Genomic DNA, 27,850 nt, shown 5'->3' on the forward strand with positions numbered 1-27,850 from the left:
TACTGAACTGTGCCATGCCGTGAAAAACACTGAGGCCTCAGCGCTCAGTGAGAGCGGGGGAATTGGCGGCACTCAACACGACAAGGAATTCTGAATTCCTTATTTCCTTCTCTCCCTCAGAACAAACATTTTAAAATATGCTGCTCTCCTTGCTGAAACAGGTGAAAAAATACATTCCTGTGGCAAGCTTGCTAAGAAATATTTGAAATAACAGCTGTTGAGTCCCCATCAGTTTTACAGTGATGACTTTTTCTGGTAAAACCTTTTAAATGCCTCTCTTGATAAAGAATAAAAGTCTGAGTCACTCTGTGTTCTTGATCCAGAGTAGCAAGTCACTTTTATTTGTCAATAAAGCTATAGCACTTTCAGTGCCTTTTGCTAAGGCCGAGTTGAAGCCTTCACTTCCAGACCTCCAGGGTTAACGGTGAGTGCCACGGAGCCTTCTGTAAAACAAGCAAAGCCCAGTGATGAGCATTTTTAAAGTTTCAGTTTTACAGCCTTCTCATGTCATCACTCAGTTGAACAACATAAAAAGACCACAACGCAATCCAAATAATCCATGTAATTACCATGTGCTTACTTTTATTTCAAGACACGAGTCCTATAATTCAAAACTAGACAACCCCCCTATTTATCACTTTGGTGCTTTCTCTCTTTAATTTACCAGGAGAAGAAGGTTTTACAGGCAGAAGTAATAACTTATTTACTGAAACAAGCAGGAAAAGGAAAGATTGAGAACAACTGCTTTTAGTTTCATTTAATTAATTGGGTGGGGCAGAAACGATACTGCTTAGGAACTGAAAAGCAGAGGGGGATGTGAGCAAAGAAATAGTGTGAAAATTCACAGCCTGTTTGGGACAGGCTGAGGAAACGAGTTTACGTACTGCCTATGGGTCAGTGTGAGCTCAACTGAAAGTATTGTCTGGCGTAATTACATCAATGCTGCTTCTAACATGCAATTTTTACTATGGAGAAAAAATAATTGTACTTCTTGTCTTCTGAAATTATTCTTTAAGACTCCATTCGGTGCTGGGTCAGACAGACCAGGACACATCATCTGTCCTGTGAAATCGTCTGTGCCGCTCTCTGCTCGCAGTAGGGAGGGGACTGAGTCAAGAGTGAAAACGTCTGAAGCAATGCTTGCCTAATGCAACCTCATGGACCAACTGTGTGTTGGAATATAAAGCGCTTTGTGACATTCTGAGTATTAGCTTTTCCAGACACACTTCCTCTGCAAAATATCCCATTGTTTCTATTAACCCAATGTAGAATAATCCTGAATGACAAATTCTGTTCTAAATTTCTGAAATTCTGCCGTACCTTTTTCTTCATGGCTCTATTTTTTTTTCATCCTAGCATTTTTCAAAGATGTCAAACGTAGGCATTTGATCTAGAAAAATAAGAAAAAGTCATATCAGAGGAGAATTTAACATTATATTCAATATGCAATTATATTCAGCAGGGAGGCAACTGAGCCCCTCTGTTAGAATGGTAAAGTATGTAGAACCCCATCTGTGCAGCTGAGTGATGATCGTACTATTCGCTTAGCAGGAACAGCATCAGCCTTCAGCAAATGACAGTTGCTGAAGACTTTCCAGGATTTGAGCTTAAAATTAATAGCTTGAATTATGGTTATTATTTTCCTATAACTCAAGCAGCCCATAGGCAATGGATCTTGTTTGTATAGATGTGAGCATAAATAGTCAATGGAATTAAAACATTCCATGCTTTAGAGAGAAAGTGTCCCTATGGCCAGTATTTCAAGCAGCTATGAAATCCAGAATCAGGCAGTGGGACCCAGGCAGCGTGGAGACAGGTACTGACTGTGGGCATGGCCCAAGTCCAACCTGTCACTCTCACCTCGTGTTTCTGAAGGGTTGGAAGTGGCAGAAGAATGTTGCAATGGGCACAGGCCACCAGCATGTCAAAAGACTGGGTGTCTTTGAGAGCTTGAGGCGATGTGGAAAGTCCGCCTCTTGTGGGAGAGGGAAAGCCAACCTTTTTGTTCTTTTTGGGCTTGAGCAAGGTTTTGGAGGTCAATGGCTGATCCCTTTTCCCTTTGGGACGGACATCTCTCCACGCCGTTGCATTCTTGGAGCAGGAAGAGGCAGCCAGGGAGGAAGATGACTCTGGTGGATCACTGCTGAATTTTGAAGCTGACTGGTCAGCAAGAACTTCTGTCAGCTGATGGGCTGCACTGCATTTATTCTGTTAAAAGAGAGCATGCATATTTGAGGTGAAGATTGGCATTACAGCCAACTGTGTGGTATGTTGTCACTTGCAACAGACCTGAGTCATGGGGACGGACAGTGTACACCACCTCACAAGGATGCTTCAGCTGAATAAATTGCATCACAAAACTATAGTTTGAAGACCCAAGACATACAGTCCTTTCTTACCTAATATATAGCTTTTCAGAGAAATAACCTGGCTGGAAATCAAGCACAGGCCATTCTCTTGTCCAGTTTCAAATGTGCTTACCAGATGTTGGGAGTACTGCTCATCTGGGAAGGACTTATTGCACTTCTGACAAAGATTGCCACCAGTACCTTCGGAAAGAGAAAAAAGAGAGTGAGAAACACAGTACTGATGCATGGACACTTGTCCTCTAGACAGGCTGTCAGACCTACATCTGACCACTGGTTCTGGAGAAACAAAGAACGCTGATTGCACTGGCCAAGAAGGAATTAGAGCTGCGACTACGTTTTGCTTTTGGCACCACTCAAAACCAATCCACCACCCCTTCTCTCAGACTTTGGCATATTTGAAATTCCACTCCAGCCCCATGTGTTGTGGCTCGAGATGCTTCCCTCCTGCCCTGGCCTAGCAGTGCGGTTTGGTTTGGGTTCTGCTCTCTGCAGTTTATTTTGCCAGTCACTGCACCTACTGACGCCTGCTCTTTTCTGGAATCATTGACAGGATTTATGAATTTGTTGCCTTGACATACTCTGTCCAATACTTTAGGCCTAATAAAGCTGCTCTCAACTTCAAGAAATCAAGGTATGCTTCACTGCCCTTATATATGAAGTAGGTGGAAATTCTAAATAATATTTTCTCCTGTGTGACAAATAGAAAGAAGTTACACTCATTTTCTGACAGAAGGAATTTCACTTCCAGGATACAGGAGGCATAAAAGAACATGGCAAATGATCTACCTACCAGTCAGTGGAACCACTCTGGCTTTACAATAACCAGGATAATATAAAGCAACACTTGGACCTCTCACTGTGGTTGGTTAAAGAAAAATCCCCTGTAGCCTGGATTACTCGGAGTTGTAAAGCAGGCAGGAGAATGTTCACTGAGATTTAACAGAGCTGACGCAGTCCATGACAATGAGGAATTGTGCTTACCAGTGGGGCAAATAAATGTTGCATTAGTGGATGTCCTTCTGGTTTGAAAGTCCACATCCTTACGGTAGGACAGACCACCGTTCTGACAAATCTCTTTGTGTTTGTTCTGGTCTTTGTACATGATGTATTTGTTACACTCCCAACACCACTCCGTTCGGCTGGCGCAGGTGTTCAGGTGTTCCTGCAGCTTGTTGAAGGGCATTTCAAGCTCACAGATCTCACACTTCATTGCCCGCTCGTGGCATTCCTCAGTCTGCAGGTGAATAGAAGAAATTATTACACATTTTCTACCAATACTAAAAGAGGGCGTTGGGCGACAGCAATGAGTGGCTGTTTAAGAATGCTCTCGTTAAGGGATATCCACACAACCAAATGCAGGCTTAGCTGTATAAGGAGTTCGCCTGTCTTGGCCATCTTTAATTTAGGATAATTTCGGCAATATAAGGCAAAATGGGTATCAATAGCAGTGAAGATATTCTGCGCCAGTACAGGTTAGCAACAGAGCACAAGCCCACCTAGAATATTCCAATACTTCAGCTACCACCATGAGGGAAGCCTGCTGTGTCTTCACTGCTTCGGTTCCTTGAAATGGTCAGACTACAGCTGGCATGGACAGGCTGCTCTCGCTTCCCAGCCTCTGCCAGTTCTTTTCTGTATCTCCTCCTAAGCTGTTTCCTTGATTCTTGCTTTGTATAACCACTCCTTGGAAAAGACGGTAATATGAGTTTGGGGACAGGATGAAAATGTCTTCAAGAAGCCTCAAAGAACATCAGCTTGAGGCACCAAGGATGATAAAGTAATAGATTAGTACCTAGAACAAACTGCCTCATCACAACTGGATGGGCAACCACCATCGCATACACTTACTTACAAAGAAGAAAAGGTACGCCAAAACACTGCAGCTGTTGAGAGGTTTAAGTTTCTTCATGGTCCAGGACAAAAGTCAGAGATTTACCCGTTTTTAGTGGTGAATCCATTAGAGTGACTCTTGGTTGCTGGCCAAAGGGGTCAGCCTAGCAAGCTGAAAGCACTGCACTCCATACGTACCTCATGGTGCTCCAGCTGGCACTGCTGCATGCTTTGGTGACAAAGATTACACCTGACCTGCAAGCAAAACACACAGCAGTTCATCAGGATCACAGGAGGATGCTTAGTGCTTTCGTACGTCGATACAGCTTCAAGCTGCTGAGATGATCTTCCTGTCATTTTCATCCCGATCACTTAAAAGCTGTTGGTAAACTTTTGTTTCTCTGTTAGGCCTGAGCTGTGTTGATGAGATTTTGAGAACAGATACCTGGCGATTCTGCAGGAAGCTCTCATTCTGTGCAAGGATCCAGCTGTCAAGGGTGCCCATGTGAAATGCAAAGTGTGATGTGAAATAAAGAGCGTGTATTCAAAATTTTGACTGAGGTTTAACCTAAAATTATAGGTCTGATATTCAGCTAGTCTAAATGATAATAGCCTCTCGAAGACAGAGGAGGCATGCTAGTTCTCTGTGGGTTTGCCACGAGAGCTCCTTGTGTTGTGTTAAGTAACTGAAATCAATGGCGTTGCTAAAATAATAAAACTAGTAAGACAAAATAAAAAGCCATGCCTGTGCACCCATGCTTCAACATAGTACCTCTAGCTACAGGGTTCTTAATGCTGTACCAAAAATGCTATTGCCTTGCCATATGAAGAGCTGATAAATTTACTCTGCCAGTTCAGTTTTGTTAGAAGAGTGCATTGATGTCATAGCTTTGTACGAGCAATGCCCATGTCCGATCAGGTACTGTCTGTCTTCTTCTAATCAAATAATTTAACTTGCATTCTCTGGCTAATTCACAAGCACCAGGCGCATGCATCCATACCTAATCTGTAAGTTGTAGTGCTGGGGAAACCACAGCTTTGTTCTCTTAAGCTGAGTGTGCAACAAGATCAAAAGGTGCTGTAACAAGGCCCGAAGGGTCATATCAGACCTTCATAGATTTTTTGGTCAGACAATTACAAGTTCAAATGTAGTTAATATAGAGCATAGTACCACTAACATACTACTTCAGGGTTGAACAAGCCTTTTGCTATTTGCAAAAAGATCATGTAGCATTCCTCACCTGCTTGTGTGCTTCTGTTTGATGGTCTTTCATATCCTTTTGGGCAACTGGTTCCTCACATTCTGGACAGAGACTGAGAAATCGCAAGCAGTGGGCCTCATGGAGGGAGAAGTTGGCAGCAGACACATCTCGTTTACTACCAAGGGCACAAACGGGAAAGAGAGAAGAGCAGATGAACTGCTGTGGGGGGCTGACCCTGGGCCGCAGCCGAGCACCAGCCGCCACCACACACAGCGGGACAGCGGCGGGAACAGAAGAACCGAGGCGAGAAAATGTGTGGGTTGACATAAAGACAGTTCAGTTCTTGAAGGAAAGAGGGACGGGAAAAAACAAATGAAGCAAATAACGCGACTCATGACCTCCCACAGGCATACGTGTGCCCAACCAGTCTTTGAACAACAGCCACTTCAGAAGAAAGCAAACCAACCACAAAAAATAAAAAAACCCTGCACAAAAAACCCCTCAACCCTGTTCCTCTTCCTCTAATGCAGTCTTTATTCCTGAGCATGAAGTTATATAGCATGGAGCATCGCTTTGGGCAGTTTGGGCTCACTCTCCCGCCTTTGTTTCCTCGCAGCTTCTTGTGTACCCTCAGCCTCCTGGCTGCAAAGTCCTTGACTTGCTCTAAACATCGCCTGGCAGCAACCACAACATCAGTGGAGTATCTACATTCTTCTCACACTAAAGCCACAACACACTGCGCTAGATCAGTCACTAGGAAGAAAATCAGATCTATCCCACGCAAAACCCAGACATGCAACTAGTTTGTCCCTAGAAACTGGAAATAGGTGCATTTTTGATTCATCTTAATGAGACATTTAGAGACTGGATTCTATTACTCATTCTGTTGTGCCATATTACCAGGAATACTTCTGAAAGGGACAGGGGAGCTGCTGGAGGCGCCTCGTATATTTCTCCAACAGCTGTTGGGGAACAGCTCCAGCTCTCGTTTACATTGTTCACAGATGTGGAAAGAAAAGGATGATACCTCTTCTGGGTGTCATCTAAGGCGTCACCAAATTTCCAGCTCTGGCTCCTGGCAGAGCAATTTAAGGTAGCCCAGCTGAGCAGCTGCTCCGTGCAGACAAAGGGTTCCCGCGAGCTGAGGTACACAGATGGCATCGCGCTCGCTGCTCCGGGAACAACACTTACTTTTATCTAGGAAATCACTTATTTGAGTTTAATAATGGACGTGTTCACAACATTAGTGACAAGAATTGAGATACCGTCAACAGGAATGGGTTTATCGCGGGAAGGTGTCATCTCTGTCACCAGAGGCTTTAAGAATTGGTTAGAGGCATCTAAGAGAAGTTTTTGGCAAAGTAGGTCTGCCAAGGGGTCTGATCAGGGTGCAGCAACTGCTTTGTTTGAAGCATCCCCTACAGCCTTTTAGAACACAACGCACAGGCTCTCTGTGCAAGGCCAAGCATGGGTGTTCCTTTGTGACCAAATCAAACTGAGGCTAAGCTCATGTTTCACCTTTCTACATTTGACACTTTTTTAATTGCAGTGCTTCATGGTCCTCATATAATTTTTCCAATGGCTTAGCTACTAGTTGGGACACAGCAAGCAATGCTATCCTCATGGCCCCTCTCAGCCTTCTATTCTATGAGAAATGGCCAATTACCCTGAAAAAATGAATACATTATCACTTAACTGCAAATATAGCAACAGAAACATCAGCCATGGGGGAAAACTGAGGCAGCTGCTGGTTTTGGCATGGTCCATACACTGACTCCTCTGCCAGATACTGCAGAATTATCCACCGTGGTGTTATGTAGGAAGAGAACATACAGCACAGGGCTATGGAAGAAAGCCCTCCACAGAAAGTAGCAAGAAAGCAACAACCTGGAAATGTGAAAATGCATCCAAAATAGTATTTTTGTTTCCTACTAGCATACACCCCTCCTGTCCTGTGGTTCTTCCTCTTCTCCCCATTACAGCAGACCCAGATAACATTAAGGAAAACCCTAGAAAACTCTTGAAATCCCCACACTTGGTAGGGGTGGAGAGGAAGAAAGATCTCTTACCAGTTTTTGCAGAACCTGCTCTCTTCTGTCATTATTCTTCTTTTTATTTTCCTGGATATCTTTTCTTCTAAAAGTAGAGAGAGAAAAAAAAAAAACGAAACTGAAAGCCTCTGTTGCAGTAACTCCACCCCAAACAGCTGCTTAGCCAAAAATTCTTTAAAGGAGAAATAGCAGCATTGCCAGACAAGTATGTGTTTGTAGCGTGAGTTTCACATACGCCAGTTCACTAGTCCTTAGAGGAACTGCGGGGTGTCTGTTTCCTCCCTGCCCAGACAAGATAATCTGCAGCAGGCAGGTTCCTGCCCCCCGCTGCCTGAAGCCGCCCGGGGCAGGGCGTCCCTGTGCCCTGCAGCAGGGCTGGCTGACCCGCCGGCCGCTGCCCCAGCACCCAGGCACGCAGGGCTGGATGGGGCTCCGAGCAACCTGTTTTAGTTGAAGATATCCCTGCTCATCGCTGGGGCCTTGGACTAGATGACCTTTAAAGGTCCCTTCCAACCCAACCCATTCTATCATTCCATGATTCTCTGTCCGCACTCTCCCACTGCAGATGCTGCCAAGGAGCCGGGTGAGCCCCTGGATCCCTGATGGAGGCAGCACACCGTGGCACGGAGGCAGCACGCCGTGGCACAGAGACAGCATGCTGTGGCACAGAGGGAGCACACCGTGGCACGGAGGCAGCACGCCGTGGCACGGAGGCAGCACGCCGTGGCACGGAGGGAGCACACCGTGGCACAGAGGCAGCACGCTGTAGCACGGAGGCAGCACGCCATGGCAGGGAGGGAGCACACCGTGGCACGGAGGGAGCACACCGTGGCACGGAGGGAGCACACCGTGGCAGGGAGGTAGCACACCGTGGCACAGAGGGAGCACACCGTGGCACAGAGGGAGCACACCGTGGCACAGAGACAGCGTGCTGTGGCACGGAGGCAGCACGCCATGGCAGGGAGAGGCAGCAGGACACCGTTGTCAGTGCTTCCCCGAGAGGGCAGGAGCCCTCCGGCCACCATCTGCCCTCCACGCCTGGAGCTGCAGTGGCTCAGGGAGCCCTTGGGGCCCATCCTGCCCAGCATCTGTGCTGTGTTGTGCAAGCGTAGCACCAGCACCTACCCACAGAGGAACCCGCAGGGAGCATGACAGCCCACCTGTGAACTCACCTTTAATGGTATTTTACTGTTAACCATAACATTGCAGTCTACCAGATCACAGTCTGGGCAGGAGCCAGCTGAGAGGGAGAGGCAGCACCATGAAACGAGCCCCCAGGTGCTGCGGTTCGAACCCAGGAGGCTGCCTGCGGGCAGCGGGCTGTGCTGGCTGCTGTCCCGTGCGCCACTGCGGCTGGTGCCCGCGCGGCCGCAGCCCTTGCCCGGCTGATGTCACCACAGCCATTGTTCTCTCAGCCTGCGCAGGGCTGGTTTGCAGTCAGCAGGGAGGGCGGTAAGTGGTGAGTGGTGGTCATGGTCATATCTAGCCTCACAAACCCACCTGGGCGTCCCTGGGGCAATGCTGTCACACTCAGACGAAAACAGCCAGCTGGTGCCGAGGAAATATCTGCCTGCCATCACCATGGGTGAGACACCCAGCATCAGCCCTCCAGCCACCTCACCAAGCCCAGAGCGCGGCTGCTCAGCCTTGCCCCAGCAGACTCCCAGGCACCACTGCTCCCCAGTGGCCCTCAGACCATTGCAGTGTATCTAAGGATGGGCAAGGTGACATCTCCGGTGTGCATTAACCAGCTCTCCCTTTTCCCCTGGTGACATTCTCTGGTGGTTGGCACTGATCGACAGCACTAGAGGCCCCGCGTGCAGCAGGTCCTGCCTGTCGCTGGGCCGCAGCTGGGGGTCATACAGCTCTACATTTTCACACAGGCAACTTTAGAAGAAATAGAAGTTGGAGAGAAAAAGGAACAGAACTTTACCTTTTCATTTCAATGCCAATACCAGTGTCTTCAGGATTTTCTGATGGAAGGCCTTGCATTTCTTGTACCAGTATGATGGACCAGCCATCAGTCTTGGTCATTTTTTAAGTACCACCTACTAAAAGCACACGACCAGGCAATGCCAAAAAGCCCCTTCTGTCTCCCATTTTTCTCTGTGAAAAAAGGAAGCAAAATAAGAAAAAGGAAGCCCTGTAAGCCATTATTTAGACCTAGGAATAATGAGTGTTTATCTGGATTTTGTAACACAAATTATGTAATGAAGCAGAGAAAAGGCTTTTGAACAAATATGTTAATGAGATGGCAGCTAAGGGAGAGGTTACAGAGTTGCCAATTCCGAATCAAATTTTTTAATGTTATTTTCTTTTTTTTCCTCTTTTGTAGTCATTAGCCTGCATAGCATTCAAATGTACTTCGGGGCTTCTTGCAAACCAGACAGGAAATACCAATTCTAGGTCAAGAAATCCTGATCAGCAACACACACTGAGAAAACTCCACAGACTCAAAATTCATAATGAGGGCTTTTATGTAGAAAGTTGTTGGGCTGAAAGGACTGTTCGTTCAGCATCTCAAAAGCATTTCTTGGAAAAATATCAGATGCTCCACTGGGAACTTAGCTGCAAGATACTGCTAAAGCTACAGAGGGGACTGGCACTGGTTGGAAAGCACTTTCTGGGGGGAAAAGAGAAAGTAATGAAACAGTGATTTTCTCTGAATGCCGGTAATAACTCTTTCCATTTAAATTCTGTGTGAACCTTCCAGTGCACAACGTGATTGTACGAGACCTCTTCTATGCATCTTTTTAAGTCAAGCATCACACAGAGGTAAGTTCTGAGATGGCTGGGTTTGTAAATGTGGTTTTCAAAAGCCTGGGTAGAAGACACTTCTTTTTCTGCCGAGTCCTACTGTCAGGGTCAGTGTTTTCATTTTTGTTTCTCATTGTCAAGTAGTCCTTGTTTGATACAACTTTGTTAAAAGGTTTGTACCTCTGGGTGTTGCATGGAACCCGCAACATAAAAGAACTTTAAAAAGAATGTGAGGAGAGATTTTGTCTTGAGAGGTAATAGCAGTTATCTAGGTCAAATGGACTGCTTTTAACAGGCAAAATGTACTTGTGTGTTTGGACAGCATTTGAATTAGAGGCAGAACGTATGTATATCTACCAAGAAGAACAAGAGGAGCTTATTATTCAACATTAGGGTATCAAAATTCAGCCCAGAGGCTGCTACAATCTCCTGCTTCTAAATAGTGTCTGCAACCAAAAGCTAATTTTACCTATTGTCCTGGTGTCATCTGGGAAAGAGTTAATTTTCTTCCAGTAGCTGGTACAGTGCTGTGCTCGGGAAGTGGCGGGGCAGCCAGCAGCGGGTGGTTAGCAGCTGCACTGCGCATCACTTGCTTCGTCATATTATTATTATTATTATTATCATCATCATCATTATTATTATTATTACTACTACTTTCCCTTCCTTTTCTGTCCTATCAAACTGACTTTATCTAAACCCACAAATTTTACCTCTTTTTTTTCATTTTCTCTCCCATCCCACAGCCGGGAGGGGAGTGAGTGAATGGCTGTGTGGTCTTTAGCTGCCTGCTTGGTTAGACCACACTACTACTGTCTTTAAAGCAGTAGTTAAAGACCATGAAGCCACAAATCTCACATACATATTTGTAAATCCCGCTCTGGTGTCTGCTATGTTCAGATCTGACTGGAGGAAGGGATGCTTTCTTCTCGAAGGCCTGCAGTTAGTGCTCAATTAGGATGAGCTGAATTTCATGCTGAGGGAGGTTTTTGTTTGAATGCTCTCTTTGAAGCATCTAAAACTTCTCTTGCTGGAGGTTTTGCAAGCACGGTGGGCTCTATGCAGCTTCTTTTTGTCCGGCTGTCAGACTAGTTCTGTAAAAGCAGCCAAAGCTTTGTCCACCTTCTCTTTGGCACAATGAAGAGGAAGCTCATGGGCAAATTATGTGAAAGAGCTGTCATTCCTGTAGCACTCTCATATCCAGGCAGTACCAAATGTGTCTGAGTTGTAAGCATAGACTGAGGGAGACAGGGAACAGCTGTAAAACTTGCCAAATCGAACATGCTCCTCTGCGCTTCTCTCTGGTGGTGCATGCTGACCCCTTTGAGAGCAGCGCCCAGCATGGCACTGTAAACTGATTTCATCCAGTCATGCTCTCCTCTTCCTGCATCTTGACTACGCGTTGCACAGCTTTTCCAAGCACTGTCGGAATGTAGGTGTCTTCTCTCTTGTCCTCACTGTATTGCTGTTCCTGCCTGTGATGGTGCTAGTTGTGATGGTATGTGAATATGCGGTTCTAACATCTGGATTCCGTCAGCTTCTCAGCCTCCTGATTCCTACAGTAAAGCATGAATTGACCTGTAAACCTCCAATTGTTCATAAAATAGTGATGGAAATATCTTAAATATGAAGTGGCAGGATGGCTTGAGCAAGGGGGTGACACGGTCAGAATTTACCTTTCAAGATTACAGGTTCAGATCCGTGCAGGACTTTGTCCTTGCTGCTTTGCAACAACCATCTGCTTTCCTTGGTTTTTTTCATTGGAGACAGTCCATAGGAATGCGAGTTCTGGCTGACTCCCCGCTTTCTGCTAGGCTTTGCTCCGCTGTGAAGCTTCCTCTGTGTTGGTAAGTTACCCAGAGGGACAGCTACTAAAGACTTGGAGATTTGGAATCTGTACAGATCCGGTTGGCGGCTGTTTTTCTTAGTGGGCATTCACAGCTTTTGCAAACAGAACGCTAACATTGGAGTGTCTTGTTTTGTACTTTTGTCACTGAAGTTCCTCTGGTCAGCAGAGGACAAATAGTGCAAGCTGTAGTCAGAGTTCCCTCATTACTTGCTGTGGAATCGGAAATTCTTTATTTCTGTGAGTAACTGCTTGGTAAGACTGTACTAAGAGACTGCAGGATCAAATTTTCAAGATCTAATTTATGCTGCCTTCAGTTTCAGGTGGCTGCTGACATCCCAGAAGCAGAACATAAAATACCAACAAATTCCTTGTCTTCAGTCTAGCTTCTGCCATTTTGAGAGTGCTTGCACCCTTTCAGTAGTGCCATCGCTCCAATCCTGATTCTGTAGCTACACTGTAGACCAAATTGCTGACATGAATGACATTAAAAACAACCTTTCAAGTTAACCTTTCTGGGTTATTTTTAACCCAGGTTGCAGACACAAAATCCCTCACAAAGTAATAGGCAGTGAACCACAGCCACGCGTGCCTGCACAGACCTTTGTTTTGGGGAGAGCCCCGCTGTGGTTTTAACTCCCATCGCCCTAGAGAGGCCCGGCCCTTCCTCAGCAGCGCGTGGATGAAGGACCGGCCCTGGGCCCCACCAGCCCCCCTGAGCCCAGCGCCGGGGGAGCCGGGTCAGCGCCGCGCTCCCTGCACGCAGCGTGTCAGGAGAATCTGTGCTTACCGGCAACCTTCTGTGGGCACTATGAGGATGGAGATTTTTCTGAACATCCTCACAGCCGGGGTGACAGCGTGACACGGAGCCACCAGGCAGCCGTCCTTGCTCACGGCGGGTCTGCCGGAGCACGGAGGTGGCCGTGAGGACTGGGGAGACGGGAAACGCCGGAGTTATGTGCCAGCGCCCACATGGCGGAGCAGGCCGCCGGGCCCTTCCCGGGACAGGGTCAGGCTCGGGACACGCGCGGTGTCACGCAGGTGCCGGTCGGGGCGGGGCGGACCCCGCCCAGCGGGCGGCGGCTCGCGCGCTCTTGGTCCGCGGCTGCGCCGCTTCCCGGGGGCCCGGCCCCGGCAGGGCGGGAGCGCTCGGCCCCCGGCAGGGAGCGGGCGGGCCCGGTGCCCCGGCAGGGCGCGGGCGGGTCATGTCGCCCCCCGCCATGTCCCTCCCGCCGCGGCCCCGCCGCCCCGTACTTAACGCGGCAACCGCCGGCGCTGCTCCTGCTCGCGCCCTGACCGTTTGTCCCCACAGGACATGGCCCCGACGTGCCTGCGGCCGCTGCTGAGGTACCGCTCCTTCGCCACGCTCTTCCTCACACCGCTGCTGCTGCTGCCGCTGCCCATCGCTGTGCCGACGCGGGTAAGTGCCCGCGGGCCCGGGCGGGGAACAGACCCCCCCGGTGCAGCCGCCGCTGCCCCCCAGAGCCCACCCCTGACCCCCGGTCCCGCCGCCGCTGCCCAAGAGCCCCTGTCCCAGCAGCCACGCTGGGCCCTGCCGGGGCTTCCTGCCCCCGCCGGCTTGCTTGCCCACCTCGCCGCAGACACTGCCCACCCGGCGCGTCCTCGCCCTGTACAGCATCTCGTTGGCCACCTGGGCGAGCGGTGCCTCATCCCTGCGGGCAGTTCCTCCTCCCTGCAGCGGGTGAAGCGGATCCTCCCCGGTCCTGGAGCAGCCTGTCGGCTCGGTTAGCTGCTCAGCCCAGGAGCGCGTGTTGCAGGTTTCAGTCCCAAATGATCTTCAGGCACTGGTGCTGGGCGGCTGAGCTCGCAGAAGGAGCTCTGGGCCAGTCTCTGTTCATCCTAAGGGTTGTGCCACTGCTAGAGCCCGGAGCTCCCTCGGACCAAACGTCTTGTAAATTAGATGCATTTCTTTTGGAGTCAAAGATAAACATATGCAGAACTGGCCTGCACCTTTATAACTCAGTAATGATGGCAGTGGACTGAAAGACAGGGCTTCTGGGTTCTCCAGCTCGTTCTGCTGCTAAGGCTCTGAGATGCTCCAGGGACACTTGCTGCGTGGCGTTCCTCATCGCGGGGCACTCAGAGGCTGTGTATTGTGTGTTATGCAGTGATCGGAACAGGGTTTCAAATCCAATATCCTCCAGTTCACATCCACCTGACTCCAGCGATGGCACAACTCCTTTGCTTTCAATGGAGTTACACCAGCATTCATCTGGAATAACATAGCGAAGAGTTTGGTCTTTAATGTCTTGTAGCCTTTTTGACAAACTGTGAAAGCTCAGTTTACAGTATTTTAGCCTACTAGAGCTTTAAAGTCTATTCTAATGCTAAAACCAGCCATTCTTCTGAGTGACCTGTATTGCTCCATGTATTTTAAAGTGCAGGAAGATGTCATGCATATTTATAAAGAAAATTGCCAGCCCTTCTCGTTTACTTGTCTGAGTAATATCAGCCCTGCCTTTTAGCTGAATGCTGATGCTTTATAGAAAGAGAAATTCCTGACTGTTAGGCACTACTTTGATCAATACCGATAATTTCCTTAAAAAAATAAGTATGTCTTCAGTTTTCCGGTATTTGTAGGAATATTGTGTCATCACTCTAATCTGGGAAACTACAGAATTTCACAATGGGAGAGTAACATTTCTGTCTGTCACAGCTTTTTCAACAGATCACTGTGTTTTCTGTCAACTGTCCAGAGACACCAAAGAAACATTTTGTGACTGTTCCCATGAGTCACAGATAGATATACATGTAGATGGAGACATATTTTATTCTTTGGTTGTTTGAATTGACTGTAGTTGTTGGAGTTAATTTATAAGTGTACTTGTATTTTTGAACTCTACAAAGCCGGTGTTTCTTCTGGATTGTGTATTTTGTTCACTTAGGGTTGTTTATCTGTCTGTCTGCCCTATTTGCAACAGGTTGACCGCAGTCAGTTCTAGCACTTAGTTGCTGTGGTACAGCATTAATTGTATTGTGAGCTCACCTCATCTTTATTAAGGGAAGAGACTTAATATTAAATAAATTTAATAATATCTGTCTGATATCTCTTAATCTCTGAAGAAATATTGTTTTCAAAACTTATGTTGTTATTAATCTCCTTGAAACCTAAAGAAAAAGAAAACTTACAAAGGCTGTTTTCTGGTTCTTAAGCTTCTCAACAAAATTAAGGAAAACACACCCCTATTTATAAATATCACCTTACAGCAATTTTTAAATGTCACTGGAGCACCATTTATTTTTGCAATAAAGTCACATTTGTATTAGAAGAAAATCCTATAAACACATACTCTAAATACGAGCAAATTCTGAACTACAGAACACTGACTTAAGCTTGGAAACACTGTTTACTGTTGGCTCATGAATGCTTGCTTCTCCTGACAATTTTGAAAGTACAAACCAAGGAATGCTGAGTTACAGAAATGCCTGCTCAACAGCGCAAAGAGACAGGTTGCAACATTTCTAATCTAGGGAAGCCCCGGTAGGTAAGCACAGTATTATTATTTGTAAAAGTAACTAAATTCCTGTAACGAGCTTAGTCACACACACACAAACAACAAACAAACAGTAGAAGGGTTTTACTTTAAGAATTACTTTTAAAAGTTAAGAATATTTGAATTATTGAGTTATATAGTTTCTGGGCTCACTCTAAGACTTGTGAGTATCAGATGGACTAGTCCACACTGGGAAATTTGGCCATCCATTTTAAAATAATTAACTCAAAATACAAATGCCAAAATCTACAAACATTATTAAAATTCTTGGCTCCTAGCTGTGAAATCTGCTTCGCTCAGCTGCCAGGAGGTATTTGCACAATGCAAACTCTGTACTTACCTGTTTGTGGAAGGTTTGTTTTTCTCACACCCTCCATTTTGGGGGATACATTAGAAGAAACACTGTGGTCAAAAAAGATCTTTTTATGCAAGTGACTTCAGAACAAGGTTTAGGAGTAGGAGTTCAGATCCTCATGTCTCTGCTACCTATTTCACCACAACTTGTTCAACCACAGGCAATGAAGTGTTCGGGTCCCTTATAAGAGCGACCAATATGTTTCTTATCTTTAATAACAGCTTTCTGTGCTTGAATGTGTCTTCCATTATGTTGCAGGAGGCCAAATGTGCATATATCATCATCGTCATGGCTGTGTACTGGTGCACCGAGGTGATCCCGCTGGCTGTTACCTCCCTCATGCCTGTGGTATTTTTCCCGCTGCTTGGAGTTCGGAGCTCTAAATCAGTAAGGAACTTGCTCAGGGATGCAGTGATGTCCTTTACTCTGATCCCCCATCAATATCTTGCAAACAAGTCTGACAGGATAGCGCTCCAGTTCAGTGGTGCTGGTTTTGAACATGTTGAGCAATGTTCAGGGTCCCTGTCTGGGAAGTTTCTGAGCTGAATGCACATTTGCCCAAAACGCTCAGGGTGTGTTGTGGGGCTTGAGGTGGCAGAGGGGAAGATCCATTTCTGGACGTAGATCCTGCTAGAGAGCATCCCACTAGTGCCAGCAGCTTGCACGTTCATAACCCACCCCATGAGAGAGCAGGGCTGACACTTCACTGTGAGATTTCAAAGTGCGTGGGACAAACTTCTTCTGACAGGATGGACAGCGTGGTGCCAGTGAGTGCACCGTGTCCCTCCAGAGCTCGTTCTGGCTGTTCCTGCGAGTGCTTTAGCCCGAGGGCAGAGGCTGCATTCAGGTACTGTAGCCTGGCTTCACTACCGGCCAACAAGCTGGTAAGGCCAGGTGCAGTCGCTAAAGGTGCTGAGAAATCAGTTTTGGAGCTCAGCATTTCTAGTACCTGCACCATACTTTGCACCTTTGTTTTAGGCAATTGCTGTAATTTTGTACTTTATTACCTTCCAAAACGAAGGTTCATGGTGCACAGAGCCCCTGCACTGGACAGTTCAGCACTTAAACGGTGGATCCAGGGTTCAGAAACCTGCAGGTGGCTCTGGGGCTGCAGCTGCCCCTCTGCCAGTGTTGGGATGGGGCCTGGTGCAGTAAATGGCTTAGGGAGGATGGAAGGCAAAATGTGCTGGTGCAGCTAGCATGAGGCAACGTTTAGGGCCCTGACCTACTGTCTGTCTTTCAGGTGTGCTTGCAGTACCTTAATGACACAACCATGCTCTTCTTTGGAGGGCTGATCGTTGCAATTTCTGTTGAACAGTGGAATCTTCACAAAAGGATTGCTTTGAGGGTCCTGCTGATTCTTGGGGTGAAACCTGCACTGTAAGAGTATTACATTACTTCTTTGCCTGTGTCAATTTAGCAGAGGCCTAGGGCTGGTGTTGAACAGTCAGCAGAGAAGGGAACTTTCAAAAAATCTCGTTAGCTGCACTTGTACAGATTTTCCAGAGGTGGAGTCTGGCAGCAGGAACAGTTTATTTATCCTTTAGCCAAAAAAAGCATCTGGCTAAATTTTAGATGCTTGCTTGCCATTGGGGACAAAATGATGACCAACTTAATCGTGTGCAGACTAAGGAGCTAAAGGACTTTCTGGGATTCCTCAGTGAAGGTGGTAGAGCTGTTCTAGAAGGGAACCTGGCCCAGCTTTTTATTACTGGATGCTACACACATCCCTGTCTGGGCTCTACTCTCTAAGTTACAGTGACTACGAAGTCTACCAGCATCTGTTTTCTTTCCTCCTTTCTCTTCTGCCCATGTCTCTCTTTTCAGCCTCATGCTGGGATTTATGGTGGTCACTGCCTTCCTGTCCATGTGGATAAGTAACACAGCCACCACCGCCATGATGGTTCCCATTGTCCAGGCTGTCCTGGATCAAATGGACAACACAGAGCATGATGTGACCATGATGGAACAAGCAACCGGGCAAACAAATACAGTGATAGAGCTGGAGGAAAAGAACGTATCCGATCCCACTTCAGTGCATGGTAAGGGCCTACTCAGCAGTGAGTTGATTATACTGAGCTTGCTATGCCCAGAGCTCCCTGACCTAGGAGAACTCTATACCTTTTCCAAGGAAAGAGGATGGTAAGCTGACTGGAAATCCCTAAATGCATGGCATTTAGGTTTTACAAAACGCCTTCCAGTTTTGGGGGCTGCCATTGTGTTGTGCTTAGTGATAGATCCCATGCAGATTCTTATGTTCTTTCCTTCAAGCTTGGGTCATCCTCCCAAGGTTTCCCTGCTCAGGGAAGTGGAAAGCATATCCTGTGGGAAATACCATCCAAACCCCAGTATCCCACTTTCTAAATCTTGTAATGATCAGTGGGGATTCCGCTTCTAAGCCATGTAGGAACGTTTGAAAAATTTTGAACAAACGCAAACTATTTTGGTTCTGTGGCAGTAAATCTCTCTTTATTGACCAGGAGGTAGGGAGAAGAAAGAGGGAGACTTTAAAAGCTACTTGGAAAATAGGAGCTGGTGTCATTTGACTCACAGTAGACCAACTACTCTTTGGCACACTTTAAAGTGTGATCTTACCTGATGCTTGACACCACAAGGTCCTTCTGTCAGTACTTCTGCAGTAGGTGGACCAAACAGCAAAATTTCATGGTTGATATAAACTGACAAAACATATTGGTCTTAACAGTTACGCCAGGCTGGAATTTGGCTTTGGGTGGGGTTTTTTTCTACCCGTGTTCATAGCTGTTGGGTTCTTGCTGCGGTATCGTAATGTTTCCAGTGGCTACAATATCTTGGTTGTGGCAAGCCTCTCTGAAACAGGAATTGCTGCTGAGAAGCTCTGGCAGTGATGTGGACAACAGCGTCCCTGGATTGTGTAGACCCAGGCTGGCAGCCTCTCTCTTCAGCTTCTCCTGGACATGAGTCTAAAGTATTTAGGGACTATCTGTGTTTGGTTGAATTAAAGCAAATGGCATACACAAACTGGAAGCGCGAAGCCTGCCGACCACATCCTGAGCTCTGCCTCTTGTTCTTTGTTTCTAGTCATAAGCAATGGACAAGTCCCTGATGACCCCAGATCTTCTGAGGAAAAGAAAATGAGGAAGCGTATATGTAAGGGAATGACACTTTGTATATGCTATGCTGCCAGCATTGGAGGAACCGCAACACTCACCGGAACAGGACCGAACATGGTACTGAAAGGCCAAATGAACCAGTAAGTCATCCATGCTGTTTCTTTTCCTTATACTGTCACTGTTTCTGAGACCAGCCGACTGGTCTTAGATGACGGTTTCAGTTGCAAACTCCAGGCAATAACCAGTTGATGAACTGAGAGTGAGGGATGTATATGAAGTGATGGGCCTCATTTTCCTGCTTCAGCCTTTTTTTAGGCAGCTATGCACTGGGATTATAGGTCTTCTGAGAAACTTGGAAATAGTTGCTGGTAATCAGCAGGTGGCTGGTTGATCATGAGATACTGGTTCTTCTGCCCCCTCTTTTTCCACTGAAATGCAGCACATCAGCAAAGGAACTGCAATGAAGAGCATCAGAAGAATGTATGATTAACTCTTCTTATAAGCACACTTTAGAGAGCTAAAAATAGCTTCGCCTCTCCTATAATATTATTCTTCTGTGCTGTGGAAACTGTATAGATCCTGTTGTAAAGGAAAAGAGTTATCCACAAAATACTGTCGTGCTAAACTGAGTTTGGGAATTGATTTAAATGCAACCTAATGTGACAGTGGAAATTTTACAGACTCCACAAGAGTCCCTCTACATTGCTTCCTTCTGCTGGGAGTCCTTCAGCCTCGGCTGCCACGCTGCCTGTCGGTTTTAACACACAGCTGAAGATTTGCTATTGATGTTTTTCCCCCAGTCATTATTGTTGGATGCAGGGAGGAACAAAAGTTGCTGTTCTTAAAACCCTGGCTTCATTCTTTTAAGCCAACTAGCAACTGTCTTTGTTGGCGTGAGCAGAGGTGCAGGTGTGATTTCAGGAAAGACAATTCTTACTCGCTTATTGGAACAAGTGGAGAGGAAGAAAGAACACCCTGTGTTGTGATGGATGAGCAGGCAAGTTGGAAGTGAGAGGTACCTGGAATGTCTGGGAGATCTTTCAGCAGTGCTTGACTTACTGAGACCCAGAATATCAACATGAGCTCCTGTAGGCATTGAAGTAAAACACAGGGGAACTGAGGATCATTCACGTTCTGCTCTGAAATCCAAGCTGCTTTCCTGTTGACTTCAGTTAGGCTATGGATGTTGCTTAGGATTACTTGTAATGATTGTCCTAGATGTACAGGTATAATTGTCACTAGCACATATTAAAGAGAGAGTAGATCACTAAATGTTGTGACATTACTACAGAAAGCATTTTTCGTTTCAGGTTATATCCCAACAACAACGATATTGTGAATTTTGCTTCCTGGTTTGGGTTTGCATTCCCAAACATGATTCTGATGCTGGTACTAGCTTGGCTTTGGCTACAGTGCTCCTTCATGGGACTGAAGTGAGTATTTAACTACATGATATTGTGTAAACCCCTCAGCTAATGCAGATCAGCTTATTGAGAAATCTGGTTAAAACAAATGCACTGACAAGTTATCAGTTTTGTAGCAGAGAGCAGTTCCATTTCATAGCAACTTTTCAGGTCTGGAAACCTTTTGTGTTCATGGGAGTTGCAGTAAGGCGAAAGCTTTATTGATTCTTAATGTTCAGACAGAATTGCCTTTTTATTTTTCAATTTCACATTTGAAAATCTCAGCCCTAGGAGAGCTGGCATATCTGGTTTGCTACCCTTGATTCAAAACTGGAGTTTTCATCCCAGGTTGCTCCAAATTGTACAGAGACTTACATCCATTCATTGACCCCCTTCTTCTGGGAGAACTGGCGTGCCCCCATGAAATACTTTGACACTGTTGTCGTCTCTTTGTTCCTGGCCTCTGCTGTAGCCTGCATCTGTCCCCGGGGGTGACAGCTTCCGAGTGGCAAGTACGTGAAATCCTTCTAGTATGTTAATATTTACAGTCTTGTCTTCTCCCTTTTTCTTAAAGCTTTAAAAAAAGCTGGGGCTGTGGGACAGAGAGAACTGCTAAAGAAAGTGCTGCATACGACGTCTTGAAGGCAGAAATGAAGAAATTAGGCCCTATCTCTTATGCTGAATCCAGTGTCCTCCTAATGTTTGTTTTGCTGGTTCTCTTGTGGTTTTCCAGAAACCCAGGCTTTGTAAAAGGCTGGGCCTCCATGCTCTTCCCAGGAGGAGAAAAGTAAGTTTTTAGGGTTTTTTTCATCCTGTACCCTCTTATTTGTGAATCAGATTCTCTTACATTCCATTTTGAGTGCGGGGTAATTCATTCCACCCTTATCTGAATTCCCGTGTGCTGGGTTTGGTCCTGTCGCTTGTGCAGGAGATCACCAGCAGATGTTGTTTGACAGTTTGGACTCTGAGACATGGAGCAAGCTGAACCTCCTAGAGGAGCAGAAGGTTCTGTAATGCTCATCTCAGTCACACTGACCTGCACCTTAGTGTTTTGTTTGTATGAGCTCTGATCAGTTGCAGTGTTATTTGAATATTTGGTAACATCAGCCCTGAACAATAGCTTAGAACTCACTGGGAAATTGATTTGGTGCTTTGCATGGCTTTTTCACATAATGTCAGTGGCACATCAACATAAAATGCACAACGGGATGATAATTTAGGCCCTTTTTTACACATCTTTATTTGAGATAAAACTGTCGAATCTTGGTGTCACCACAGAGAAGGAACCCTGCTCCCAGGAGCTATGGTCACCTGTGACTGGTTATTAATGTGTAGAGCAGCTAGTTTCTTTTATTCCTGTGTTTGTGTTGTGGCGGGACTGAGAGACCTCAGTCATGAACTAATGTCCCATTTTACTAATACACAAACCCCAGTAGGGTGACAGAGAGCAGTGGCTGCAATGCTGGAAGGCAGCCACCTTCCAGGAGAACGATGCCTATTTTTTAAGCTATATTCTCTTTTCTTCTGTAGGTACATCACTGACTCTGCTCCTGCTGTGTTTATTGCCCTGCTGCTGTTTATCCTTCCTGCCAATAAACCCAAATTCAAAGGCTGGAACCCAAGCATGTCTGACCCTGAACAGGCTGAAGAAGGTACTTAAAAGAGGAGTTGTAACGCTGTGGAACAGTTAGTCAGCTCCAGCTAACGTGGCAGAAACGTGTACTGGGTTTGGATGCAGTTCCTCGGGACAGCTCACCTCCCTCATTCCTTCCGCAGGGCTGGCTCGTGGTCCCTGCTGTGTGTGTCACCCTTACCCTGGGCAGCTTTCTCAGTAATAGGCCCCTGTGTGTTGGGTTTTTCCCTGGTATCTTATAGAACAGGAGACAAAATGTGTTCACTCTCCTAAAATATGTTCTGCTTTTCATTTCTTACTTCAGATATAAAAAAGCCATTTTTATCAGCCCCGCTGCTAGACTGGAATATGGTTCAGAGGAAGATGCCCTGGAGCGTTGTGCTGCTGCTGGGAGGAGGTTTTGCTCTGGCCGATGCAAGCGCAGTATGTCCTGACATCTGTTTTTTCTGACTCGAAGGCGAACTTCCCTGGTTTGTTATCTAGCCTTGTGTTACTGGGCATGCACCCAAAGCCAACCCCAGCAGAGATGTTGAGATCTAAAGGCAGATCCAAATTAGCAAAAGTTAGGAGGAGAGGTGAACGTTTGTGCATCTTTTTCAGGAACTTGTGTGCTCTGACCAGGTTTCTTCAATTTATCTCGCCTCTTGGAGGCTGCCGAGTAGTTTGAGACCTTCACTGGCTGGAACACCAGAAAACCAGCCTTTCTCATTTCTGTTACCATCCCCATCCTGGCCCTGACTAGGAAAATAGAAATACAGATAATACTTGTAGGATTTTCAGAACCACTTGAGATGTGTTTAAAGAATATTTATCATTAGACTGAAACCAAACCACTGCTGAAGTGGTCAGGAAGAAAATAATTGTGGGTAGATATCTTCCACAATTGTGTACAGTGGGGTTTCTTGAACTTCTTATCGGTGGCTGTTGCCAGGCAATGTGCTGCGTTCCATAAGCCCATGGCTTGATCCCGTGTTCATAAATTCACAGAAAAGGCAACTGAATTCCCAAAACAGGAAAGAAATCTCGAACCATATTGTTTCCTTCATCACAGCTAAGATGCATCTAAATCAAAGCAAGCCTTAGTTATCAACAGTGCCATGCTGTGGGGCAATTCATATTAGATCTAAGTTTTGTGACTAGGTAGTTTGAAACCATGGGGCAAATGAAAGCTCTAGGGCCTTAGGTTCATCTACATACATTGTACATACGTTACTAAAGGTCCGGAGCATCAGAAGCCATCAAGTCAAAGGTTTTGTAAGTTGTTTTGAGTCAGTCCCTGCTTATGTTCCTACAACAGGGCATTCATGCAGCATCAGTATCGTCAGAAACGTTATAAAACATTCCAGAAAACTTCTGAGTGGTACATCAATTATTTGCCATAGTCTCAGCAATAATTGTTTCTGTCTAGCCAAAAAGTATTATTTTGTAAGCAAAGTGTGAGCAAGTATTTGAGTTCCAGCAAAATCAGGAGAGTAAGACTCAGTGTTGTGTCTAGTAGGCAAGGAGCGTCTTTTGGTGATTGTGACATGTCATTGTACTTTCCTGGATAGTATTCATATGATTCGGGAGTCGTTTAGAGTTCCGTGGTAGGATACACGAGTTCCCTGTTCGTGAACCATGGGTTCTAAGCCTCACTGGAAAACACTGGTTTTTTTTCTTGTCAGAGCTCTGGGCTCTCAGCTTGGCTGGGTCATCAAATGACCCCATTAGGATCTATCCCGCCGTGGGCCATTGCAACAATAATTTCGCTGATTATAGCTGTCTTCACTGAATGCACCAGTAACGTTGCCACAGCCACCCTCTTCATACCCGTCTTTTCTACCTTGGTAAGATTACTTCCATCCTGTTATCCTATCCACTGGGAAATCAGAGTTAAACTGACAGTCTCTAGTGGCAAAGCTATATGGTATTTATTGTCCTGAATGTTGCTCCAATGTTTATCTGGAAGCCAGTGATGTAAGAGTCCATCTGACAGTATGCCATAATGGATAGTGACTATGGCTGGTGTTCACTGCTATGTTTATAGCATCATATGGAGATAGAAAGGGGGAATGCCCTGCCCATACAACTGAGCCCCGAGAACCAGCTTCTTGGGGAAAGGAGCTGATTCAGGATGCTTTCCCTGCGGCACCCTCACGGCACAGGACACCCGTGCAAGTCCTCTGTAAGGTGTGTCCCTTGGCCCTGGAGAAAGTGAGGTGAGGTCTGGTTTTTTAATATAGACCAACAAACATCAGTTACTTCTGGTCATTCTGTATTTGAACCACCAGCCAGGAACTGGAAAAACACAGAAACCCCAAAACAAAACCCAGCGCTTTTTGGTCGTCCCCTTGAATGGTTCCTTCATCTTCATGGTTTTATGCTAGTATGCAGAAAGTGGCAGGCCTGATTATTAGAAATGTTTAATTTTCTATAGGAAGCCAGAACAATTTTGAAACTTAGTGAGGAAAACCTGGTAAGTTTTGCTGCCTTTTCTGAGCAGAACTGAAATTGTAGCATAAAGGAAAAAATAGATTACTTTGTCCTTTAATTTGGAAAGTACAACCACTTTATTCTAGACCATTTCATCAAAGTAAAATTATCCCAGTCAAGGTGCTGCATTATTAGTGACTTAAATTTGCACTTAAGTTCTGAGTCCCACGGAGTTTGTGTCATGTCTAAGAGTGTTAGCCCACATGCCTAGTAATTATAATCCCGTCCCTGTGTTACCCTGTCAAAAGTGTGGTCCGAGGTCAAAGAAAAGATCGTTGGATAAACTTGCCCAGAACTCCAAATTATACCATAGAGCAAACCAAGGAAAGAATCAAGCCTTTTTTTTTTTTAAAGGATTGTGGGATAGGAAACAAGAGCAAAGTTATGTTTAAGCACATGTGGATTTTGAAATAAAACGCCAGTAAATTACCCTGGTGATATAGTACCGCGACGCAAAATGAGTCGGTGTATCTCGGTGGTCTGGGAAATGCTCCTCATGCTTTTCTTTCAGAACACCTCCAGTGTGATATTCTCTCCATTTCATTGCAGGCTGCATCTGTCAGGATCCATCCCTTGTATGTTATGCTGCCCGGTACTCTCAGCGCTTCCTTCGCGTTCATGCTGCCTGTTGCAACACCGCCAAATGCGATAGTGTTTTCCTATGGCCACATCCGTGTCTTGGATATGGTAAGATGATAATGGCCTGGTCTCTTATCTGGAGCTCTCCATTGCCTTTATCCTGAAATACGATGAGAGTTTAGTTTTATTAGCCAAGTATTTGCAAGTACTAAGAGGCTCTTATGGGCTGTAACTACCACCCTGTGCTCCTCTCTTTTGCTGTGCTAGTATTGCAATAAAGGTTTGCATCTCTGAAGTAACAGGACCTTTCTCGCAGGCTTTGGCAGGCATACATCCCAACCCAATTAAAATGAAAAACTGATGGGCCATAAGTCTCTGAAACACTGAAGGGTTAAAATTCAGTCAGTGCTTTCCAGCGTTCTGGGGGTTTGGCGAGTGTAGCGGAGGCCTTGTTTCCAGTGGAGCTGAAAGCAGAAGGTAACGATCAGTTGCCCGGGCTCTGGTCCTTGGATGGCCTGCCAGGCCACACAGCGCCCAGTTCTGTGCCCAACACCCAAACGTTACCGGTTTTCTAACTGGAGACCTGAACGAGGCAGAGCTGCTCTTTGGCTAATAAGAGCAACTTGTACATGCCTTAAAGCTCCCACACTAGTTATAGAGAGGAGTATTCAAAGGCTTCGCACAGCATGTTCCCTGGTATTTCTATCTAAGCAAGAACATAGGGCAGTAGGTACAATGGCTGTTTATGTGATTTATTTGACCACGTGTCTTTCTTGCGTATGTACAAATAGGCCTTACTGCAGTTTACTGTGCTGATGTTTGGTTATTGTTGTTGGTTTGGACTTTTGTCCCCACAGGTTAAAACTGGAATAGTGTTGAACATCATTGGAGTCTTCTGTGTCACACTGGCCATCAACACATGGGGAAAACTGTTGTTTGAGCTGGACACATTCCCGACCTGGGCAAACAGCACAACTAGCCAGTGAGCAGTGAAGAATTCATGTGTCAAACAAATAAAGGACCCTTAATACCACTCCCGATTGCCTGAATCCCTATGTAGAGTCTCATCATTTCAGATCAAGTGTCAGGGTTTGTTGCCTTCCAGGAGTCACACATCAGGCATGAACCAACTTAAATTTATTCCAGTTGTGCTGGAGCCAAAAGTGCCTTGTAATTACGGAACCCTAAGGGCGGTGTGTCTGGATCATAAATATGATCAAGTGATCTGTTGTACCTTCAGTCAAGATCAAGATTTAGAATTTATAGAACTTTAAATAAAGAGAAGGCAGGCTGTTTTCTGAAATGGTGTGAACATTCATATCACTGGTATGTACTTGTAAATCATTAGCATTAAACACTGCATTCAGGTAGGGGCTGAAAATTCATCAGCTATTACTTATATCCACAAGTCAGCAACTGTACAGAGAAATCCCTGTTGTCGCTTGGCTAGCGAAGGAAGGGGTGTGCTACGGTATGTGACATGGCATTACATCCCTTTGCATTATGTTATGTTTTAGTCGGGCTGTAGCCATGTGGTGGAATCCTTCCACGTCGACATCCAACACATTTTCCATTGCCATGTTTTCACTCCCAAATTCCGTGCTGGTCACGATTCAGCTGATGTCTCGGGCAGTGATGAGTTAAGGCTGGCTCTGCGTTTCTCGCTCTGTGGCACTGGCAGGGCTGGGAGCCGTTCCCTCTGTTGGCCACAGGATGCGGTTTCACGTGCCAAGCAGTGTTTCGTTAGTGCCAGCCTGGAAATGACCAGTGACCTATAGGACTTCACACCTATTGTGAAAGTTCCTGGCTAGCCCCTGATGTGCCTTATTAATTAACTCTGGAATTCTGGAGTGGAGACAAGGCATGAGAAAGGCTCTAACTGAAGGTCTTGTAAAAATTCAGGGGCCCGGATACGGGGCTTGTGCTGGCTGACAGCGTCTTGTGTCCTTCGCAGTTCAGGTCCTGCAAGAAAAGTGTTTGTAGCACCTGTGTCTGTCAGCTCTGAAGCAGAAGGAGTCTGCAGGAAGATGGATGTTGGACTGAGTGTGTTTTGGCAGTGGTGCACAGGTGCTTTTCATTTCGCTCTGGAGATAAGCGGGGTTAGGGGTAAGGCAGTCTGTTACAGTGGAGAGGTGTGGGCATGACCCAAATTCTGCTCCCAGATGTGCTGTGCAGTCTCATGCGAGTCAGTTCACATCTTTTTGCCTCAGTTTCCCCTTCTGAAGATGATGTCAAGGTACTTATCTACCTCACAAGGGTGCTGTGAGAACCAAAGGGTCTAATTCTGCATCCATGGTGATTCCCCACCTCATGAGAAGGGGTGCAAAGTAGAAGTTACAAAAACATAGAATGAGAGAATTCTGGCCAGATGATCGGTGCTCTAGCATAGTAGTGTGTGTAGGATATTTAATAGGTTTTATATTAATGTGAATGTTCTTTATAGAACTGGAAAAATATTCACATTTTTGCTGTTAACCATGAGGGAAGTTATTTATCCACAAAATGACAAGGTGCTTTTCTGAGCAGAAAACTACTTCAAGAATGATTTTTCACACCTCTGTCTTGTGTGCTCTTTCAGAGTGCTGGGCACCATAAACTCTCACTGACTGTTCCCAGGTGCCAGCAGCGCCCAGCCAGCTGCGCGTGGGGCGGCATCGTTCCTGCCGTGGGGTGGTGGGCGCGTGGATAAACCTGTGCCGCTGGCAGAGTCTGTCTCAGGAAGAGCTGAGTTCCAGCACCAAGAAGTGTC

The 27,850-nt window shown here is 46.1% G+C and overlaps 2 protein-coding genes across 5 annotated transcripts; one reads left to right on the forward strand and one right to left on the reverse strand.

Annotated features, from left to right (window-relative positions):
- Positions 1–294: 294 nt before the first annotated feature.
- On the reverse strand, positions 295–14,065 carry XAF1 (XIAP associated factor 1). Of its 3 annotated transcripts, XM_065853281.2 has the most exons (10): positions 13,644–14,065; positions 9,386–9,558; positions 7,471–7,537; positions 5,441–5,576; positions 4,398–4,454; positions 3,351–3,603; positions 2,482–2,549; positions 1,861–2,208; positions 1,321–1,390; positions 295–443 (listed from the first exon to the last, which is right to left on the reverse strand). In XM_065853281.2, the coding sequence occupies exons 3-9, from the start codon at positions 7,500–7,502 to the stop codon at positions 1,337–1,339; spliced, it is 948 nt and encodes a 315-aa protein (XP_065709353.1). In that variant the 5' UTR covers positions 7,503–7,537; positions 9,386–9,558; positions 13,644–14,065; the 3' UTR covers positions 295–443; positions 1,321–1,336. The 3 variants fall into 3 exon arrangements, with proteins under 3 accessions (XP_065709353.1, XP_071673206.1, XP_065709354.1); XM_071817105.1 differs by lacking the exons at positions 9,386–9,558; positions 13,644–14,065 and adding an exon at positions 7,688–7,730; XM_065853282.2 differs by lacking the exons at positions 9,386–9,558; positions 13,644–14,065 and having other exon boundaries at positions 1,999–2,208; positions 7,471–7,674.
- Positions 12,801–26,404, forward strand: SLC13A5 (solute carrier family 13 member 5). 2 transcript variants are annotated; one of them, XM_065853179.2, is made up of 13 exons: positions 12,801–13,093; positions 13,365–13,472; positions 16,181–16,309; positions 17,166–17,302; positions 17,750–17,964; positions 18,983–19,154; positions 20,325–20,447; positions 20,992–21,204; positions 21,948–22,069; positions 22,355–22,473; positions 23,715–23,876; positions 25,072–25,209; positions 25,959–26,404. In XM_065853179.2, exons 1-13 carry the CDS (start codon positions 13,025–13,027, stop codon positions 26,085–26,087), a joined length of 1,836 nt encoding a protein of 611 aa, XP_065709251.1. In that variant the 5' UTR covers positions 12,801–13,024; the 3' UTR covers positions 26,088–26,404. The 2 variants fall into 2 exon arrangements, with proteins under 2 accessions (XP_065709251.1, XP_065709253.1); XM_065853181.2 differs by having other exon boundaries at positions 12,801–13,061.
- The last annotated feature ends 1,446 nt before the right edge of the window (positions 26,405–27,850 follow it).

Source organism: Patagioenas fasciata, chromosome 19 (assembly GCF_037038585.1).
Source record: "Patagioenas fasciata isolate bPatFas1 chromosome 19, bPatFas1.hap1, whole genome shotgun sequence".
Classification (NCBI taxonomy): domain Eukaryota; kingdom Metazoa; phylum Chordata; class Aves; order Columbiformes; family Columbidae; genus Patagioenas; species Patagioenas fasciata.